The 22,459-nt window shown below is 40.4% G+C and overlaps 1 protein-coding gene and 1 long non-coding RNA gene across 7 annotated transcripts in view; one reads left to right on the forward strand and one right to left on the reverse strand.

The window, feature by feature from the left end:
• Positions 1–22,459, reverse strand: part of DPYD (dihydropyrimidine dehydrogenase) — a 680,031-nt gene that overhangs the window by 249,251 nt on the left and 408,321 nt on the right. For all 6 annotated transcript variants that reach the window (XM_075936591.1, XM_075936588.1, XM_075936587.1 and 3 more), the window contains 2 exons: positions 13,869–14,053; positions 2,385–2,600 (listed from right to left, as the gene is read on the reverse strand). In XM_075936591.1, coding sequence (XP_075792706.1) covers positions 2,385–2,600; positions 13,869–14,053 — 401 coding nt within the window. The remainder of the gene's footprint in view (positions 1–2,384; positions 2,601–13,868; positions 14,054–22,459) is intronic.
• LOC142830588 (uncharacterized) overlaps positions 1–22,459 on the forward strand; it is a 122,345-nt gene that overhangs the window by 5,538 nt on the left and 94,348 nt on the right. The gene's annotated exons all lie outside the window — the stretch shown is intronic.

The raw sequence follows: 22,459 nt of genomic DNA on the forward strand, positions 1-22,459 counted from the left end.
TCCTCCCTCCATTCCCCATTAGCAACCCTGCACACAGACTACATCTCTGGTATAGGGGAAGCCACTGACAGCCACGTAATATGTGAACTGAGTTACATAGTACTGAAAGGTACAAAGGTCTAAACAACAATTAAACACCTGTGGCTGGCCTGGATCAACTGACTTGGGCTCATGGGGATCTGGCTGCAGGGCTGTAAAATTTCATGCTCAGCTGGAGCCCAAGCTTGTGGAGTCTTCAAGACAGGAGGGTTTCAAAGCTTGGGCTCAAGCCCAAACCTGAGTGTCTAAATGCAATGCCTTAGAGCCTGAGCCTCACAAGTCTGAATCCATTGAGCAGGGCGAGATGTGGCTGTGCCATGGGTCTTTTATTCCATTGTTGATGCATATAAAAATGGACACCGTGGGGTTGAGCCCACACAGGGCAGATGCAGAATGTTTTATATAAATGCCAGGTGAAGTTGATGAGCATGATGGGGGCATGGTAGAGAACTCAATCTCACATTATGCTGCATTGCTCAGCAGCTATCAAATTACTCAGGCACAATAACAGGAAATGCATGAAAGAGCCCCATTAACAATGCGGTGCTTCATTTACTTCCTGAAGATAATGCTTAAGTCTATAACTTCTTGGACATGCCATCAGCCACCCACCTATTATCCTGCCTGTATGAGAGTAAGCAAGATGGTGCACAAGACCAAGTCTGAGTCTGGCACTTCACCTAGTTACGTGCCCACACACAATTTCCACTTACACTTGTTCCACAGGCCAGGAGTCACCCATACCCTTCTGAGCATTCATCAGCATAGTCAGATGTGAACTAAATAGTTCCAAGACAATTACACATTATACTGACCAATACTGTTCCAGGCTGTCATCTGATTAGGTGTTCTAGCATTGAACAAACTCTGAAGTCTCTGTGTAATACTTATTGTTAAAATAAGAACTGTTGCATCTCCCTGAACTTGTCTTCCCATTTGAAATATTTTAGTAGTTTAATAGTATTAATATTTTGTTATTTACATAAATAGAAACAATTGAATTTCTTTTTGAATCTAACATTCCTTTATCTTAAAGTACATCACAAACATTAAGGCTCAACACCTCTGGGAGGTACCGTACTGTAAAGTATATAGTGGTAAAAAAAGAGTTTTAAAGAGTTAAAGTTCTTGCTTCCTATCTTGATTGCTACAACCTCCTTCTCTTGGCCTAACTGCCAGTTTGTAAAAAATACTGCTGGTAAAATTGTTGTCTTTGGCCATCACTCTGATCCCATCTTACAATAGCTGCTGCTTTCTTACTGCTTCATATTCAAGCTTCTTGTATTCCAGGCCGCAGTAAAGCTCTTCCTTATCTTTCTGTTTTGTCTTATATTGTTACCATTCCTAAACTTCCCTAGTGACCCTAACATCCACATAGATACATAAATCCATTGCTCACACAAACATTTCTGTGGCTTCATCCTAGTAGTTTTTACATTTGGAAAGATCTTTGTGAGTTTTTCAATTCAAACCCTACCTGAAGACCCATTTCTATTATGATTCTTAAAAGAAACTAGCTGACTAATAATGGAAAGGTTGGGGGTTACATTTGGATAGTCTATATATATTATCAGTAAAATAGAAACAAATCATCTACCATTGTTTTATCAAAAGAAGATCAATATCACCCATGATTAAGCAATCAGTGCTCTTTCCTTCTATACTTTGTCTATCTGTTCATTTTGTCTCTCTTAGATTGGAAATGCTTTGGAATGGAGGCTGTACTTTGTTTAGCTTCTATTGCAGCTAGCACTAGAAGCAAGTTGTCATGAACAGTAAGGCTGTGTCTACATTGGCGCGATCTTGCGCAAAAGCAGCCACTTTTGCGCCAAAACTTGCAGCCTGTCTACACTGGCCGCGAGTTCTTGCACAAGAACACTGACATTCTAATGTATGAAATCAGTGTTTCTTGTGCAAGAACTATGATGCTCCCACTCAGGAATAAGCTCTCTTGTGCAACTGTTCTTGCGCAAGAGGCCAGTGTAGACAGGCAACATGAATTTCTTGCACAAGAAAGCCCTATGGTTAAAATGGCCATTAGAGCTTTCTTGCGCAAGAGAACGTCTACACTGGCACGGGTGCTCTTGCGCAAAAGCACATGCCAGTGTAGACGCTCTCTTCTGGAAGAGTTTTTGCACAAGAACTCTTCTGCAAAAGAGTTCTTGTGCAAAATCATGCCAATGTAGATGTAGCCTAATAGTAGCCTTGGAAAATAGGTAGAATATTAATAGAATCTTAAAATCTTTTTTGATGACTAGCTCTAATATTTATGTTTTAGAAACATTTAAATCATGAGTAAAACACACCATGAAATGACTAAATCTTGACTTTAAACTTTTCTTTACCTTATCGAGGGAGAATGTTTTGGTCAGAGCAAATCCCCATCCTGCTTCAAATGCTCTTCGAATCATTGGAGAACTAGTAGTTGGAGTTGCACTGGCAAGACCAAAGGGATTTGAAAATTTCAGTCCAGCCACTTCTACACTGATGTCAACCAAATCAATAGGAGTATAGAAGAGAGGTAATTTTGGAGTAGTAGGAACTGCAGCACCATATAAAGACTGTAAAAACAAATATACAAATCAAATGTTTTTGTCATCTGAATTTCATATAATTTCTTGTTAGCATGAGGGAAACTTAAAATATACACTTAAAATGGTCTAATATTTTAGGCTTGCTGTGATGAAAACTGACTAAAATATTTAGATGGCAATGGGCAAAGAGTCATATGTCCAACAACTTCATCTTAAAAGGAAACACTGTGTCGATGCTGAAATATTATTTCAATGTATTACTCTGAAATAAAACCAATTAAATAAAATGACTTTGTTAAAACAACAGTTACAATTAAACATGCGCACATACAGTTTTATCAAAGAGATTCTTAATTAATGTTCCAAAGGCATAGTTAACTGAGCCTTGCCAGCCTAGACATTTTAGTGTATTGAGAAAAGGAACACCGAAGGTAAGAAATGGGAGCGATCATGTGAGTTTTCTAATATAGATTATAATACTGCAAAGATTTATACCTCTTAAAGTTTAATTGAAGTCAGAGTAACAATTCACAGTCTGTGAATTAAATATCTGAGCAAGTCTGTGCAGAACTGAGGCCTCAGACTTACACCTACATTCATTTTCTTTCAAAAGTAAAAATCTTTGCTTCTCAGCAATTTTAAAATAGCCATTAAAAACTGATATAAGTCTAGTTTCTAGCAGCCACACATTATTTGCATTTTAATTCTTAATATTCTCACACTTTTGAGACACAGAGGGGTAAAAGAGTTAATATACAATGTCCAAAATGACACTCCATCAACTTTACGGGCCATTAGGGTACCTCAGACTCAGTGTAGCAAACTATACTCATTGAAAGAGAATCAGCAGAATTATTCACAGAATAAGTGCCTAACAGAATAAGTGCTTCAGTATTGGGACTAACTGTATCATAAGATACAACTGTTGCTTAGATACACTAAAAGAAGGAACAATCCAGTAATCATAAAGAGTGGAAGTGTTGCACGTGCAGTGTCACTTAGCAACCTGCCATCAGTGAATCAGTTTACACGCAGGCTCCTACACGTTATTTTTAATGATGTGTATCAGACTTATCTGATAGGAGTATTATAATAAAGTACTACTCTATGACTACGTCTACACTGCAGGCTTTTTACGCAAAAATGGCTGCTCTTGGACAAAAACTTGCAGAGTGTCTACACTGCACACGCGTTCTTGAGCAAGTAAATTTACAGTACAGCATCGGAAAACAGGGCTTCTTCCAGAAGAGTTATTCCTCTCCCCATGAGGAATAAGCCCTCTTACACATGAGCTCTTCCAAAAGAAGGCAGTGTAGACAGGCAACATGAATTTCTTGTTCAAGAAAGCCCTATGGCTAAAATGGCCATCAGAGCTTTCTTGCGCAAGACAGCGTCCACACTGCCATGGACGCTCTTGCGCAAAAGCACATGGCAGTGTGGATGCGCTCTTGTGGAAGACTTTTTGCACAAGAACTCTTGCTTAATATAGTTCTTGCACAAGAAGCCTGCAGTATAGACATAGCCTAAGTGAATATTGTAAGGGTGTCAGAATCAGGTCCTAATTCAGGACTGGTATTGTGGAGCCAGACAAAAGAAACACAAAATAAATGTTATAGCTTTGTTTCCTAACAGTTTTAAGAGCCACTGGATTTTTTTTTAAGAGAGGGAATATACACTTGAATGCATGCATTTGTCTGCAGCCCAGGCTCTAGGATCCTGGGAGGTGAGGGGGTCCCAGAGCTCAGGCTGCAGTCTGTGACTGAATGTCTCCACTTCAATTAAACAGCTCCTTAGTCTGAGTTCTGAAATCCAGAATCAGCTGGCACCGGCCAGCCAGTGGTGTCTAACTGTAGCATAGACATACCCTAAGGACCTTGAACTTGAGTCAGTAAAGACAGAGGGAAAAAAGTGGAAGGGTTCTCTACTCCTTGAGAAGTGTGTGTACAAGTAGGCGTGCGTGCGCGCACACACACACACACACACACACACACACACACACACACACACAATATCACCTATGCAAGGATGGGGATGATACTACAAGTACTGTGCAAAATCATCTAGACCTTTGTTTTGTTTTTAAGAGCTTATTTACTCCTTTTTAATGTTACTACAGGTCTGGGGAGGGGATGAGAGCTACTAAGGATTTTGCATTGGCTTTAATTACAGAAAGTCTTGATTCAGAACCTCAAAATCGACTCCCATCTTGCTAAATTTAAAAAGATGAACTTAATTTCCTGCCCCTTTGTATTTTCACCCCAGGTAGGTTTTAAATCCAGACATAAGATGCGTTCCATATTTGGGGCCAGACTGTTGGCTGGTGTAGCATAACTGAGTTAGTGGAGTCAAACCCACAAACTGTCTGGAGCTGACTTGGGCTTGCAGAGCTCAGGCTGTTTAAATGTAGGTTTAGGCGTTCAGGCCCAGGCTGCAGCTCAAGCCCTGGGCCCTCCCACCCCACGGAGTCCAAGAGCCTAGATGCCAACCTGAATCCAAACATCTACACTGCAGTTCAACAGCCCGCAAAGCCCAAGTCCCACATGATGGATTCAGCTGGCATGGGCTAGGCACAGGTTTTTAACTGAAGGGGAGACTCACCCTGACAGGCAATATGCCTACTTGAGGCATACTACTTAGTAGGGCACCTGCTGGGGAACTTCAGATGTTTACTGCCCCAAACATGGGGCTATGACATCAGGGCACAACTGTGACCTATTATTCGAATAACTTAGTAATCAACTGCTATTTTTCTTTTCTCTCTGGGTATGTCTACACTTCCACCTAGTTTGAACTAGGGTGGCTAATGTAGGCATTCAAACTTGCAAATGAAGCCCGGGATTTAAATATCCCATGCTTCATTTGCATGTTCCCAGGCGCTGCCATTTTTAAATGCCCCGTAGTTCGAACTACCTGCCTATGGCGACATGCGGCACGGACTAGGTACTTCGAATTAAAGCTAATTCAAACTATCGTTATTCCTCCTGCAAGGAGAATAATCCCAGAATCATGTTTGCTTTTTTTGCAATAGAATCACACTATTGACTCATATTTAGCTTGTGGTCCACTATGACCCTAGATTCCTTTCTGCAGTACTCCTTCCAAGACAGTTGCTTCCCATTCTGTGGGTACGTCTAGACTACAGGCTTTTGTCGACAGAAGTTTTGTCGACAGATACTGTCGACAAAGAGCGTCTAGACAACATTCACCTCATAGTAGCCCCATCTAAGTTGTATTTGCCTAATTTATTGATAAGAAGATCATGCAAGACCATAACAAATGCTTTACTAAAGGCTAGGTATACCATGTCCACTGCTTCTACTTTATCCACAAGACTCATTATCCTATCAAAAAAAGCTATCAAATTGGTTTGACATGATTTTTTCTTTACAAATCCATGCTGGCTGTTACCTATCACTCTATTACCTTACAGGTGTTTACAGATGAATTCCTTAATTCCTTGCTCCATTATCTTTCCGGGCACAGAAGTTAAACTGACTGCTCTGTAGTTTTCTGGGTTGTTCTTATTTCCCGTTTTAGAGATGGGCACTATATTTGCCCTTTTCCAGTCTTTTGGAATCTCTCCCATCTTCCATGCTTTTTGAAAGATGATAGCTATAGGCTCAGATACCTCCTCTACCAGCTTTCTGAGTATTCTAAAATGCATTTCATCAGGCCCTGGTGACTTGCAGACATCTAACTTTTCTAAGTAATTTTTAACTTGTTCTTTTTTTATTTTATCTTCTAAACCTACCCCATTCCCACTAGTATTCACTATGGGCACGTCTAAACTACATTCCTCTTCCAAAAGAGGAATGTAAATGATCCCAATAAAAAATGCATATGAAGCATGGATTTACAAATCTTGTGCTTCAATTGCATAATTGCATGAGAGTGCTTTTTTGAAAAAGGGTTTTTCGAAAAAGAAACCAGTCTAGATGGGTTCTTTTGAAAAAAAAACTTTTTTGAAAGAACATATACACCTTAGTTTTTCAGGAGTATGAGTTCTGTTGAAAAAGGGTTTGTTTTTTTTTGAAAAAAAAACCTTGTCTAGACTGCGTTTTCTTTTCTGAAAACCTCTTTTTCGGAAAAGTGCTCTCACATGATTATGCAAATGAAGCACGAGATTTGTAAATCTGCACTTCATTTGCATTTTCGATCAGTCTCAATTACATTCCTCTTTTAGAAGAGGAATGTAGTTTAGACATAGCCCCAGTTAGACATTCCTTCATCTTCAGACTTTTTGGTGAGGACCAAAACAAAGAAGTCATTAAGCACCTCTGCCATTTCCAAATTTCTGGTTACTGTTTCTCCTTCCTCACTGAGTAATGGGCCTACCCTGTCCTTGGTCTTCCTCTTGCTTCTAAAGTATTTATAGAAAATCTTCTTGTTACTCTATGTCCTGTAGCTAGTTTGAGCTCATTTTGTGCCTTTGTCATTCTAATCTTGCCCCTGTATACCTGTATTGTTTGCTTATATTCATCCTTTGTAATTTGACCTAGTTTCCATTTTTTATATTATTCTTTTTTGATTTTGAGATCATGCAATATCTCCTGGTTAAGCTAAAGGCAGTCTTTGCCATACTTTCTATCTTTACAGAGGAATAGCTTGCTTTCGGGCCCTTAATAATGTGCATTTGAAAAACTGCCAACTCTCTTCAGTTGTTTTTCCCCTTAGTCTTGCTTCCCAGGAGACCTTACCTACCAGCTCTCTGAGCTTACCAAAATCTGCCTTCCTGAAATCCTTTGTCTCTATTTTGCTCTTCTCCCTTCTACCATTCCTTAGACTCATGAACTCTATGATTTCATGATCACTTTCACACAACCTGACTTTCATTTTCAAATTCTCAACCATCTCCTCCCTATTTGTTAAGATCAAATCTAGAACAGGTTCCCCCCAGTAGCTTTTTCAACCTTCTGAAATAAGAAGTTGTCTCCGAAGCAATCAAAAAACTTATTGGATAGTCTGTGTCCCGCTGTGTTAGTTTCCCAACACATGTCTGGATAGTTGAAGTCTCCCATCACCACCAAATCTTGCGCTTTGGATTATTTTGTTAGTTGTTTAAAAAAGGCCTCTTGTCCCACTTCTTTTTTCTCTTTGTTTGTTTGTTTTGCTTTTCCCAACCGATCTGTTCAGCACAATGCTCATTAAATTACTAAGACAAGATGTGTTATTTTCTCACAAAGCAAAACTCTTTCATCAAGTTAAAATGTGGTTGCTGATAGGAAAAATTAAGCTTTATAATGACACTGCACAGACAAGGAAAGAAAACCTGTAAGCAAGAGTTTATTTATAATAATTATTTTTATTTTAGTTATAATTCTTTCCCTGATTTTAGAGAAAGAAAAACATCCCTGCCAGATTCTTCTCTAATTTGTTGGTAGCCAGATGAGTCTACAATTGTGGGAATTAAGATTCCTGATTACCATGTCTCCATGGTTTTTAAAAAGCATGGCAAAATCCTCAAACATTTTGCATGCAGTTGTTTTCTTTCTTCTTATCTAGGTACTTCTTCAGACAAGTCAGTGTGCTCTCTTTTGAGAGCACAGAGCTGGAAGACAGAAAGATCCTCAGTTTTAAAATGGCCACTAATTTGCTATGGGACCTAAAGCAAGTAATTTCACTTTTCTGTCTCTTTTTCCCTGGTGGTGGATAACTGCTTGACCAATTGTCTCTCAGCATTATTGCATATTTTCTATGTTTACACAATGTCTTCAATGCAGAGAACATTAAAAAAATGCTAAGTATCATCAATATCATCCATTTATTGAGAGCCTTCACCTCTGCAGCCTGGAATGGTTTTCCTGCATCTTTCAAACTCATTGACTCATTTAAAATCTCATCTGAAAACATATATATATATTTTTTTCCTGTACTCACTCTATTTTCTATTATTCATTATTTAACTGTGTATTTCTATTATTTACAGTCAGTCACCAAAGCATTTTGTATGAAAGGCACTATTCAAATTAAAATTGTATTGAATTGCAATGTGTTATCACCTGCTTTTGTATCCTTTAAGGAACTTTAATAGGCTTTGTAAATATGCACTTATTCATTCTAAAATTACATATTTGTCAAAGCACAATAGGAGAAGTCCTATACCTCACAGATATGAATTAACACCACACTGTTACTCCTTCTGACTCAACCAGTTACCCAATGTTTGAGGTTTTGGAGGTTATTTCCTTTAAGAGGCAAAATTGATGATGGAATCAGGTATCACTTCAGAGTAATCTTAGTTATTTACAAAGTATGTTCAAAATCTTATTTTCCTACACACAGAAGGAATCAATGACAGGATTTTCACTCACAGTCCAAGACAGCCAGCGCCACTGGAAAACTCTCTCTCAGGGCCACACTCCCATATCTTTTCTAGCAGTCTTGCTGCCTTTTTGCTTTTTTCTACCTGCTTGCTGTTTTTTTTCTGACTCACATACACATGTAGAAATGCATCAAAAAGCTCCCCAGCTACTTTCTTTGTATTCGATTTAGTCTTTGGGTGGTGACATGTTAGTCACCAGGGCAACATTTTTCAATGTTTCAGCTAACATTAAACAAAGGGAGCAGTTAATTGTTCTCTCATTATGGCAGCCAGCATGGCCAACAGCTTCAAACACAAGTCTGAGGAAATGGCCAGTCTTCATAAAAGAAATAAAGTCCAGGCTCATCTGATGTAAAATTCACATTCTTGATTTATATATTGCATGGAAAGTGGAGGGAGAGCTGCTTTAAATAGGACAGTACCAGTATCCTTACACTGGTATTGGGCCAGATCCTCAAGGAACTGCAATTTACATCAGGTGAGGATTTGGCCCATTATGATTTATTAAGTGCACAAAGTAGCTCAAAGTCTGCTCTAATAGGCAGAGGACACAAGGACACAAGGAGTGTTTCAGAGGAAGGAAAACACAAATTTTAAAATACTTATTAGTAATTATAGACTCATTGTGATCAATGCAAAGGGAGTGAATCTTTAAGCGGGATTTTAATAAGCAGAGAACAGTGACTTGAAATAGATGCAGGAAGGGCATTCCAAGTGCAAGGAGCTGCATGAAAGAGACAGAGAAATGGGAGTGTGAGCAGATGACAAATTCTGCCTCAAGGATGGTGCAATTGGTCAAGCAAAGGGGGAGTGGAGAACACCATAAGAATTAAGAACTTCACAGGGCACCAAGGGCAAGAATGGGAAATTAAAATGCTGATCAATTCTGCACTCTTGCTCTACATGCCTTGCAGAGATATCACGTCTTCTGCCTCAAGGATTGGAATAGTGGTTGTAGGAAATAACAGTTAATGCTGTTGCTCTTAAAGTTAGGCAAAGTGGTGAACAAATACCTTATCCAAACTAAGTCCTGGTCTACACTACGACCTTATGGCAGTATAACTACATCACTGCAGGTTGTGAAAACTTCACTCCCCTGAGTGAAAGTTATGCCAACCTAACTCCTGGGGTACACAGCACTGTGTTGATGTCAAGGCTTCTTCCACTGGCAGAGCTACCTATGCTGATAGGAGAAGCTCTCCTATCCACGTAGGTAACATCCTTACTAATCCACTGCAGCATTTTAAGTATAATTAAGTCCTAAATAAATTAGCAAAATTAAACACGGAAACCATTACATGTTCATGGCATAGCCAACAAAAATTAGATCTGAGAATAAAGTCCGAGCAGCGCAGTGAATTGGGTTGCTTCGGCTTGGATCTTTATCTTCTATTATGTTTGAATTACACCACTACTGCTTAGAACAGTGATCCCCAACCTTTACAGGCTCCCGGGCGCCTGGGGGCGGGGCCACTCACGCGCCGGGTGCCCGGGGGCGGGGCCACTCACACACCGGGCGCCCAGGCGGATGGGGCCACTCATGCGCTGGACACCCGGAGGCGGGACCACGTATCCTGGGGCACTCCAGGAGCGGGGATGCTCTTGCACCCGGCGCCAGCATGTGCCCCAGGGCCGGGGCCGCCTGAGTGCCTTGTGCCGTGGGCCCGGGGCCGGTGCCGCCGCCCGAGCCGCGCACCTGGGGCCGGCACCAGTGCCGCGCGCCCGCATGTGCCCCAGGGCTGGAGCCGCCCGCGCACCGCGCACCAGGCGCCGGTGCGTGTCACACATCTGGGGCTGGCGCCTCCAGTGCGCCGTGCGCCGGGGGGCGGGGCCAGCCCGGGTTGTCGGCAGGCCCACACAAATGCCCTGGCAGGCGCCATGGCACCCGCGGGCACCGTGTTGGGGACCAATGGCTTAGAATGTACAGTAAAGTTCTAATTGAACAGTCAGACCAGGAAGGAAAAAAAAGTATTTTCATCGTTAGCTGGGTTTTGGCTGCTCTTGTTTACAGAGGCTATAAAGATACAGAGTTCAGCCAAGCCTGTGCTCGGCAAGCTGGTGGAAGAATGCTGAGAAGCAAGGAATGTTTGGTTTGTTAGTGATAGAATGTCCAGTGTGAGATCAGCCAAGATGCTTCTGTAAATAATTCCTAGTTTTGAACATAAGGCGTTCCCTTTGGAGAGCTCTTGACTCTGGAAATCACACTTCTCTTGAATGCATGCCAGAGTTTGAATGATTTGAGCTTCAGGGCACATGTAAGGCCCATCTGTTTGCTCAGCCTTTTGCCCCAACTAGGCTGAGAGATGAGAAGTATGCTGTTTAAAGGAAACGACAAGCAATTAACTGGGATGCTGTTTTTAATTTCACTTTTCATTGTGGTCTAGAATTGTTTGGATTATTTTGGAATGGTCTTTTGATGCCGCCAAACGCTGACTGCATGCTATATTTATTTATTTATTTACTGGTGGTAGTATAGTCAATGGCTTGGAAATGGGCAATTATTTTTATAAATATAAATAGACACAATGTACACAGAACGGCTGAAACCTAAAATGAGCCTTTTTATTAAATCAAACACTAAGACTGAAGAAATTGTCAGCCTTACAATCCTGTAGGTGAGAGAAAGTCAATATATTTCATGAGGGTATTTTCATTGAAGCTGGTGAGGATTCAACAGTTTATTCAACACTAAGAAACACTTATATATGTATGTATGTGTGCACAAATGTACTCAGTGACATGTGATAGTCGTATAAATATTAGAATACTGTCATCTCACTCTAAATCACAATTGCCCTAAAAATGAAGTCCCTCATTCTGTTATTAAGATTACATCTGGTACAAATACTGGTAAGGTAAGCGCCAAATTATAGTCTTCCCCACCATGGCAGCCAGATTTTACAGGGATTGTACATCCAAATAAATGCCTCTTGGCTACCCATTCATCTAGCAGCTGGAAAGATGACACTTGACATTTGGAAACTTTCCTGTGAAGATTGCTGCAAGGCTTTCCCATTAGCTTCCTGGTGAGACTGTAAGGTCGAATAAGCTGCCTCAAAACCTGCAAAGGGTAACTGAAGCACTCTAATATCAAATCTGTTTGATTTAAAATTCTAAATTCTCAGGTCCCAACTTTTCAGACTCCCTTTAAAATGCTTGTTATATGCCAATACACTGAAAATTTTAGTGTAAGAAAAAATGTTCTTCCATGGGAATGCAGCAGTATAAGAGATTTTCTGAGGGACATATGTTTTCATGAGAAGTTTGAGAGGGAATAAGGAGAGAGGGCAGAGATGCCTCCATGAGAATTTCCAAAACAAATGTACTCACACATCAAAGCTTAGAAAGAATGTTTAACACTAAGTGTTGGGATGGTGTCTAAAAATACAGATTACAAAACCTGCTTCAGAGTAAGCGAGAGAAAAATGTGTACTAATAGCGAGAACAAGTTTTCAGCCACACAGTATTTTCATGAAGCCACAATATAAAGCTGCACAAACACAGTGTGATGGGGGAGGGGCAAAAAGACAAAGGAATTGCACTGCTACTCCCTAATTTGTTCAAATCCATTTTTGTTGGAAAGCACTGTCTTCTCTCTTTATTCCAAAGAATTCCTCATATTACAGACATTTTTTTTTCAAATGCCTTTCCATAAAAAGGCCAAGGTCTCTGGTCTATTATGGTCCCTCTGCACCTGAGTTAAGCCTATAGCTTGCTACTAGCCTGTTATTACATTAAAGCAGGGGGAGAGAAGAACAGACCATAGCTTTCAGTCTCCATCATCTCTACAGTACACAAAGGGGAAATGCTTAGTCAACTGGTTGCTTAAGTTTAAACCCATTAAATCGACCTTCTTTGCATGGTTTTTCTCCATGAATTAGCTTTTTTATTTGTGGCCTCATTATCAGATTCGTCTGAGCTGGACAGCAATCTCTTGTTGGTGTGTGTGTATGCAAGTTTTGTCAAGCCTTGGTAGACCCCACTTTGTAAATAATAGTGTCTTCCTCAGGTAACAACAGTAACAATATTTAATTTATATTTTCAGTGCTATTCATGAGGTTCTTTGTAATATTGATGGTCTTCCCCCTCCCCATTTCTGCATATATTGAATGATGTGCAAGAAGCCATAGCAGACCAGAAGCCTTGCTGAAACTCTGAACTGGAGACAAGAAGAAAGTGGTCAAGATTTACACATTTTTCTAAAATTCGAGTTTCAATATACCAATGCCATTTTTGTTAGTATACCCTTACAGTTGTGTAATGTTATTATGCACTTATTTAATTCAGTGGTTCTGAAACTGGAAGGTGAGACCATGGCAGAAGTGGAAGGTATTCTGTGTGTTTGATGAGGAAAGCTGAAAATCTTGGGGGGGTGAGGGGAGGGGGGGATCTTACTGCACTCAAAGTAATAAATTACTAACAAAACAAATTCCTCCTAACTTCAGACGGCGCTGTGCAATTTGACAGATTTCTGTTAAGCTTGCATAGCATTATACAAAGTCATTGCCATGTGTATGTTAATCCATTTTGCTACCATGTGGAGTGCACATTTAATTGTTAGTATCAACCATGATCAGATTTGCATTTGCTCTTATTACGTTGGATCACTGGCTCTGTTTGAAACACTGCCTTACTATTTTTAATATTTAATGAATTCTGAATGTTGACTTTTTTATCAGTATATGTATTTGAGTGGTGAGAGGGGAAGGCATAAACAATTACCAAAAAAGAGGGGAGCAATCAAAAATGTCTGATGACCACTGATCTAAAAAAAAAAAAATTTAAAGCATCAGTCCCCAGAGTATCAAGGTGCCCATTACTCAAAACTACATATTTCATTCTAGAAATCCATGGCAATTATTTCAATAAGCAGAAAAAAGCAAGCCAATACATGTGTGTTTAAAAACAGATATTATTACAGCAAGATAAGTTAAGTTGCAGCAAAAAAATGAAAACTACTTTTAAAGACCCACCTGTACGTATTTGTGCATATACCAGGAAGCTTGTTTTCCATCATTCACAGATTCCACTGTAGTATTAGCTAGACCTCCAATGTCACCACCTAAAAAAACCCACGGTTCACTGGTTTGCATGGTCTCTGGGTCCACTTCAGGAAGACCCCATCTATTAAACTTGATAGGATTCATGGCTTCCTTTACTGTATTTAAATGAAAGATAAAAAGATACTAAGTAGATGATCTGTATATAGTTTAATTGACTTATTAAGCATTTTGTTTTACAATCTGTTGTATAGAGACAATGATAAAAATGAGAAATACAACTTTTTTTAATTCTGGAACTTTATGCTACAAATGACACCTAGCATTAAAGTCTGTATCTCTGTATTTCTCCTTTGACTTCCAGTAGAGTTAACCCAGAACTATTTATTATGAGGATTCACATGGTAAAGGTTAATGTGTAGCATATAGAATTAATATGAAACAAGTGTCATAAAAGAAACCATTTCTTATGTGTCTGCTAAATTTAGCATGTGCAAGAAGAAATTGGACACAAGTACCCTGAGGAGAAGAAAAAGGAGGTGTTGATTGTGCCCAAACTGGAAAGTACAAACTAATTCTGATAACACTATTGGTCATTTCCTAAGTATGAGTTAAAAGTCCTGCAAAGGTTTTATATTGAACATCAAAGGTGACATGTGCTTATTGGACCTAACCCTTATTGGACCTAACCAAGGGTATGTCTACACTACAAAGTTAATTCGAACTAACAACCGTTAGTTCGAATTAACTTTGCTAGGCGCTACACATGCAAACCGCTAGTTCGAACTTAATTCGAACTAGCGGAGCGCTTAATTCGAACTAGGTAAACCTCATTCTACAAGGACTAATGCCTAGTTCGAATTAACTAGTTCGAATTAAGGTCTGTGTAGCCACTTAATTCGAACTAGTGGGAGGCTAGCCCTCCCCAGCTTTTCCTGGTGGCCACTCTGGGCACCACCAGGAAAACTCTTCTGCCCCCCTCTCGGCCCCGGAGCCCTTAAAGGGGCACGGTCTGGCTACGGTGCCCGTGCCAGGTGCAAGCCTGCCAGCACCCAGCCAGCAGACCCTGCACCTGGCACGGCTCGAGCCAGCCACCCGCTGCCACCCAGCCCTCCGCCTCTTCCCAGGACCAGGCTGGCGGCTCCCGGGATCTGCCCAGGTCCGCAAGAGGCGAGCGCCCGCCTGGTCTAGTGTGGACATCGTGGACCTCATCCACGACCTCCGCACTAGGCACAGGAAAGTGGCCGTCTAGGGCAGGATAGCTGCCAGCCGGGCCACCCAGGAGCAGGTTTGCATGAAAATCAAGGTGGTCCACTGAGACCCCCGACCCTGAGCCCTGAGCTTACAATGGCCATACTGGGTCAGACCAAAGGTCCATCTAGCCCAGTAGCCTGTCTGTCAACAGCAGCCAACACTAGGTACCCTGGAGGGGATGGACTGAAGACAATGACTAAGCCATTTGTCTCGTGCCATCCATCTCCAGCCTTCCACAAACAGAGGCCAGGGACACCATTTCTACCCCCTGGCTAATACCACTCCATAGACCCAACCTCCATCACTTTATCTAACTTCTCTTTAAACTCTGTTCTAGTTGTAGCCTTCACAGCCTCCTGGAGCAAGGAGTTCCTCAGGTTGACTATTTGCTTTGTGAAGAAGAACTTTCTGTTGTTAGTTTGAAGCCTGCTACCCATTCATTTCATTTGGTGTCCTATAGTCCTTCTATTATGGGAACTAATGAAGAACTTTTCTTTATGCACCCTCTCCACACCACTCATGCTTTTATAGACCTCTATCATATCCCCCCTCAGTCTCCTCTTTTCTAAGCTGAAAAGTCCCAGTCTCTTTAGCCTCTCTTCATATGGGACCTGTTCCAAACCCCTGATCATTTTAGTTGCCCTCCCCTCTCACACCCTCTCTCTTCCCCTCTCCCACCTCCTTTTCCCAGTCTCCCCGAGTTTTGTTCAATAAAGAGAGTTTCTATTTTTGAACACACGTCTCCTTTATTTTGTACATCAGGAAGGGGGGCTACGGAGGGGTAAGTAGAAGGAAGTGAGGGAGGAATGGGGTACAAGCCCCCGATGATGAGGACTGGGCTGGCTCTGCGGGCTCCTCAGGGTGGAAGCTCTCCTGAAGCCCCTTGATTGACCGCCCCTCCGAATGGCAGCCTGCGGCAAGTACAGCCGGGCTGATGGCCGAGTGCTGTGATGTGCCGAGTGTGGGCACTCAGGGCACTCCAAGCCAGGATTGCTTTGCAAGCGGGGAACCCCTGAGAACGGCGAGGAATGTGAATACGATACTGATCATCTGCAAATTGGCCTATAGAAGAAAAAAATACTTCATGATTCTCAAATGGGTGATCACGGCACCAGTCAGGATGTATTGCCAGTCTTAGTTCAGAGCGAATAACTGAAAGAGGATCCACAGGGCGCTCACCTCAGGTTAAATTCTGGGAGCTAAAGAATGCTGGCCAATTAGCAGCCCTCTCTCCTACTGTACAATGGATGCCAAAGACCCCAAGTGATAGGAAGAAGCTTCCTTGTATCCCTCAGCATCCCTACATGTCTCCCTTCCTTGCTGCTGAGGCTGATCACTTTCACCGTTAAGACTCTCCAGTTGATGCAAGTAGGTGGCATTTTTGAAGTTTAGAACTGAAAAAGAATGATATTCCACATCTGTCCTTGTAACAGTTTCTTCAGCTCTTCAATATTTATACACAACAATGATCAAGAGACTTTCACCTCACAACAAAAATGACCCTCTGTCACTTTTGAAAGGTAATTATTAGCTAATTATTGTAGAAAATTTTTAGACCAAACATTTTCCATCTGAAAAAGCTGTTTCATTTAAACTTCCCTGGGGAATATGATAATTGACGAAATTTTGCTTCTGTTTTTTTTTAATAAAAAGAACAATTCATTAAGGTTAAGAAACTCACTCTCTCAACATTTTCAGAATAAAACATTTTATTTTTTTCATTTCAGAATGAGTTTTTGGATTTTTTTATTTTTATGGATATAAATATAAAAATTAAAAAAAAACAAGTCAAAATGAAATGTTGCATTAACTACAGGCAATTTTTTTCAGGAATTTTGTCATGTGGGAACACTCTGTTTTCATTTCCATTCCAAGGAAACTAATTTTCAAAACAGCAGTTTCCCACAGTACTCTAATTTTAATTTTTTAGCATGCTGCTCTGTTTAATCTTTTTTATCTTAGATTTCTGTATGGCTCCCATTCCCAAAGTGTCACCTGAAACCTCAAAATCTTTATTTCACAATCTTTAATGTATTTATTCTCACAACATCTCTTTCAGATACAATTATACTCATTTACAAAAGGGGAATGAGGAACAAAGCGATTCATACATCTACACTGCACAGCTATTTTGGGAAACCTCTGGTATCCCAAAATAGCTACCCCTCTCATCTACACAAGCTGCCCATTATTTCAAAATATTTTTTGAAATAACGGGCATTCTATTTCGGCATACTGGTAACCCTTGTTTCACGAGGATTAAGGGATGTCTCGAAATAGCATGAAACAAAAGAGAGGACTATACAGCACTTTAAAGACTAACAAGATGGTTTATTAGGTGATGAGCTTTCGTGGGCCAGACCCACTTCCTTAGTCTGGCCCACGAAAGCTCATCACCTAATAAGCCATCTTGTTAGTCTTTAAAATGCTGCATAGTCCTCTCTTGTGTTTCAGCAAGATCAGACTAACATGGCTACATCTCTATTACTATTCAAAATACAGTAAACTTCTGATAATCCGGCATCTTTAGGACCCAGGGGGTGCTAGATTATCAAATATGCCGGACTATCGGAAGTGGGGAGGGACTATTAGGGGTCTGGAGTGGAGTGGGGGGGGATGTGCCCCTTGGTGCTGCAGGACCAACCCGGCAGCACTCCAGCTTCTCTGCCCCAGGCTTCCCGGAGTCAGCCACTGGTCAGTTTCAGCAGCGGCTGACTTGGGGAAGTCTGGGGCAGAGCTGCTGAAACTGACCAGTGGCTGATTCGGGGAAGAAGGGGACAGAGCAGCTCCAATTGTCTGGCTGCCTGGAGCACTTTTGGGTTCCAGATGGTGTCGGACCATCAGGAGTGCTGGACGATTGGATGCTGGACCACTGGAATTTTACTGTAGCATGTTATTTCAAAATTTGGTGCTGTGTAGATGCACCAAATTTCAAAATAAGCTATTTTGAAATAAGATGTACAATTTGCGTAGTGCAAATTGCGTATCTTATTTCAAGTTTAGGGTGCTGTGTAGATGCACCCTCAGCCTAGGTTTCACTGGAAGTCTGTGGTGGAGGAGCAAACTGAAGCCTGATCTCCTAAGATCACGGTTAGAACTCTAACCACTGGATTATTCCAACACTATAAATGTACATGCACTCACTCACACTTTTTCTTTTTCTGTTTTTAAAAGAAAAACATGTATACTATCAAAACAAATCTTCTCTTATGGAACATTATTGCAGAAAAGATATTTTCAGTGCTCTTACTTGTTAAAATATAATATAAACATAAATACACGTAAACAGCAGATAGATTGTACATACATCGTACAGGAACTAAAATTCACAGAATACCAAACTACTTTTTGTACTGCATGGAACAGTACAAAAGGGACATGAATACAAATAACAAAATCTAAGATTATTCTCACAGCAAAAATAGTTTAAACTATGTATTATTTTCCCACTTGAACTTTTGAATTAGCTTCTTTATAAATACAAAGAAATTTCAATGTAGATTTATAATGAAGAAATATTTTCAAATAAATATTTGCAGGAAATGTTGATGCCATGAATCAAAATGAGTTATTTTATATAGCTTTAACTATATTGTGACACCCAAGTTTCTGCAATAAAATGCAGTTTAACATTACAGTATTCCTAAAGGACACATCACTAGCAGATGCAGATTGCCAAGGTCAATTAAACTGATGTAGCTGTGCTGTCATATATGTAAAAGAGAAACCTGCTAGCATATGACAAGGGTATTTCTCAGTATTTATAGAAAAATGTCAAATATGTGTTGTGTTTTTACTTGAGATGGGCCTAAGTGGGTGTATTTTGGGTTGACAAAACCACAGTTAGATTTTATCTTTCCACAGTCAAAATCCAACTACCTGAAGGATTAGGTATGGATTTAGAGATTTAGCAAGATGTTAGATTCTACATTTTTCTCTAGTCATTTGCAATGTTGGAAAGTTAATGTAATTCCCTTCCTCACTTAAATAATTCTTATCTTCATCCTAGAATTATAATGGGACAAAATAAAAAACACGCAGCTTCGCAGGGTGAACACTGTGAGTCTACCTTGTGGAGAGGAGCGGTTGGACCACATACAGTATTCTGTTAATTACCCGCATTGCTAAAATATGCATAGGTCCAGGCAGTGGAAGCAGTTAGCTATCTTCTAACATGGCTAAAACATACACATATGGGAGTCAATCACCTGCACTAATACTGTATAGGAGAGTGAGCTCTTGGTATTGCCTAAATATATGTTCAAGCACACATCAAACAGGCCTACAACCTTTCTTGCATATCTCCTCTTAACTTCCTTTTCAGGCCTCATACCATGCCCTCCCTTTCCAGAATCAAATACACTCTGGGGATGTAGAGATAATTGGGAGCAGGTGGGATTTCAGCTGGAGGGGAAAACAGGTGGAGAGTATCTCTGTGTGAGAGAGCTGAGTACATTCAGAGGCAAAATACTATACTGGGAAAGAAACATAGTCACATATTTCTTTCCATGCTTTACACATCTATAACCCAACTCCAAAATGCTTTTTGCTACTGGGTCAGATCCAAAATCATAGGCAGCAGCTTGGATTTGGTATTTAAAACTATAACACCCTCAAAACTAAATGAAAATGGTACCAGTTTATTTTATAAAACATTAAAATAGACTAAAATAGAGTGGTGCTGAAACTTGACACTATTTGGGTGTCAGGGATCTGAGCCATAGCAGCACGACATAAAGACATCCCATGGTTGCAGGAAAGGGGTGACAGAACCCCTTACTGATCTGTGTTATAAAAACCTTATATCTTAGCAGTTTTCACCAATAACATCACTCCCTCTCACATAGAAAGGGTGACAGGATTCAGAAGTGGTCTGAATTCTTGGTGACAGGTTGCATGGCCCAATCCAAGCTTTTTGGCACAGAGATCACTTAACATTGCGCTTAACCCAAATTAAATGCCTGTTTTTATTTTTATTTGATTTTCCCTCTCCCATTAAAGTTAAAAAAGTTGTGGCTTTTTACTTTAAAATCTATCCCTCTGTGTTCCATTCCTCTGCATATTCTGATCAAATATATGTAATATAATTTGAAGGGATCCTTCTGGATGATAAACAGCATATAAATCAATTATTTTATTGTCATCAAGTGACACAATCACAAACAACACAGAATGGGAAAGCATCAAATGTATATTCTCCATTTGCTGTATTCACAGTGCAAATAAGCATAAATGGAATGACAGTAGCAAACTATACCACTTGCAAAAACAATATTATTAAAAAAAGAATACTGAAAAAATATTTTAATTAACAAAACAAATCGAATGGAAAAGATTCCTCAAATAAAGCTTTAAAAGTGAGTGTGTGTGTGTTTGACTGCCATGACTAATTATGTTGCCATGTAATGTGTGTTCAATTTGAGCTTATTTAAATAGCAGAAATGCTCATTAGCTGCAGTATATCTGTGAAGCTTCAGTAAACAGTTTAATGGTTTTTAGGTTTAACCATTTTCATAAGTTCCTGTAATTTTGGCTTTAGAAGCTCATTAATGTTATTTTTGATATCCATCTTACAGACTTTTTTACTGTGAAAGGGCAGCAAGCACTGCAATACACTCTGAAAACACACTAACTCATTTAATCATATGTGTAAACATATAGCTACCTTACACATATAAAGGGCCTGATTCACCATGAGTACAATCCAAATGGCAGACTCCAGAAGCAATAAATCAGCCAGAAGCAATGGTACAAGCACATTCTGTCTACCATGCCAGTTGTGGGCTGTACTGGCCTGCATCAGCTTCCCAAAGCAGGCAAGGTCAGTGAGAATAGGTTCACACATGCTGGGATTGGGCATCTTATGGAGCCCCTCGTCCCTGGCTGCACCCCAGAGCCTGCACATCCAGCCAGAGTCTTCCCCATCCTGAAACCCTCTGCCCCAGACTGGAGCTCCCCCAATCTGAACTCCTTGGCCACACTCTCCAAGCTTGATGCCCCTCTAGCACTACAAATCCTTCATTCCTGACCCTACCACATAGCCCACCTTTTAAGTGGGAGTCCTTTCCCTTCCTGCGTGTCCATCGCCAGCCCCAGCCCGGTGAAAATGAGTTAGTGAGCAAAGATGGGGAGAGTAAGTGATGGAGGGAGGGGGGAATGGAGTGGGTAAGGGTGGGGTCTTGAGGAAGGTGCCTTGGGAAAGAGACAGGGCCTCAAGGAAGGAGCAGGGAAGGGGGTGGGACAAAGGTGTTCAACTTCCTTCAATCAGGAAGTTGACCATCTTAGCTGGGAAATGCATGGATTCATCTTCTAAACAACACTAACCAGCAAGGCTTAGGATTGCCAGTTGGTTTCAACAAAAATACTAGACACACTTGACATTACATCACAATCTACATTACATCTTATTTAGAAAATACCGGACATTTATATTTTCTCATTTATAATTTCTCAATTTGTTTCCTGAACAGAAAGCTCAAATACTGGACTGTCCGGTTCAAAACCGGACACCAGGCAACCCTAGCAAGGCTCCAGTGGAAGCCTGGCTGTAAAATTAGTGGCAGTAATTCTGCTATTGTCCCTCCACCACTGCAGATGTTTAGCAGTTGAACAAGTGTACAAATTGCTATTAAACAAACAATATCAACAGCTGAGCTACTGATTTAAATGGGACTGGGATTTGAACCCTTTGTAAATTACAGTTTTTCTCTGCCCATGGTAGACTTTTCAGTGGACTGGGTGCTTTATTCTCCAAGACTGTAAATCTTATATCTTTCCTGAGCACGGACTTATTAAAAAAATACACTCCAAAAGTGGGAAACTTTTCTGCCATGAAATATACTACTGTCTGTCTGGTAAACATTAGTGAGGAAACAGGACAAAGGCCTGACAATATCAATCATTTAGAAATTGTAAAATTGCAAATATGGGGATCTCTTAAACCACTCTGTGAGCAAATGTTCTAATATTGCTGTTATATCACATGTTGTATTTGTCACTTTTTGTGTTTTATAGGATTTGTCAATGGTGAACTTTAATGATGCTATAATGGACTCATAATATTTTAGTAACTGCTCTCTGTCCTACCCACTTTTAAAGAATCCCAAAAAATGCAGGAGGCATTATCTGCATGTAAATTCTCCATATTATCATGCTGCCCCTCCTCTCCCCATCATGGTTCCACTGGAAAGAAAAGCAATGAACATGTAGGGCAAATACAAATCCACTGAATAAATTATTTGGGGCAAATTTATACCATTGAAGACAGTGGTACCAGACGTTATTTTGACTCATTGTGCTTAGTCTACTGA

Source organism: Pelodiscus sinensis, chromosome 9 (assembly GCF_049634645.1).
Source record: "Pelodiscus sinensis isolate JC-2024 chromosome 9, ASM4963464v1, whole genome shotgun sequence".
Lineage (NCBI taxonomy): Eukaryota > Metazoa > Chordata > Testudines > Trionychidae > Pelodiscus > Pelodiscus sinensis.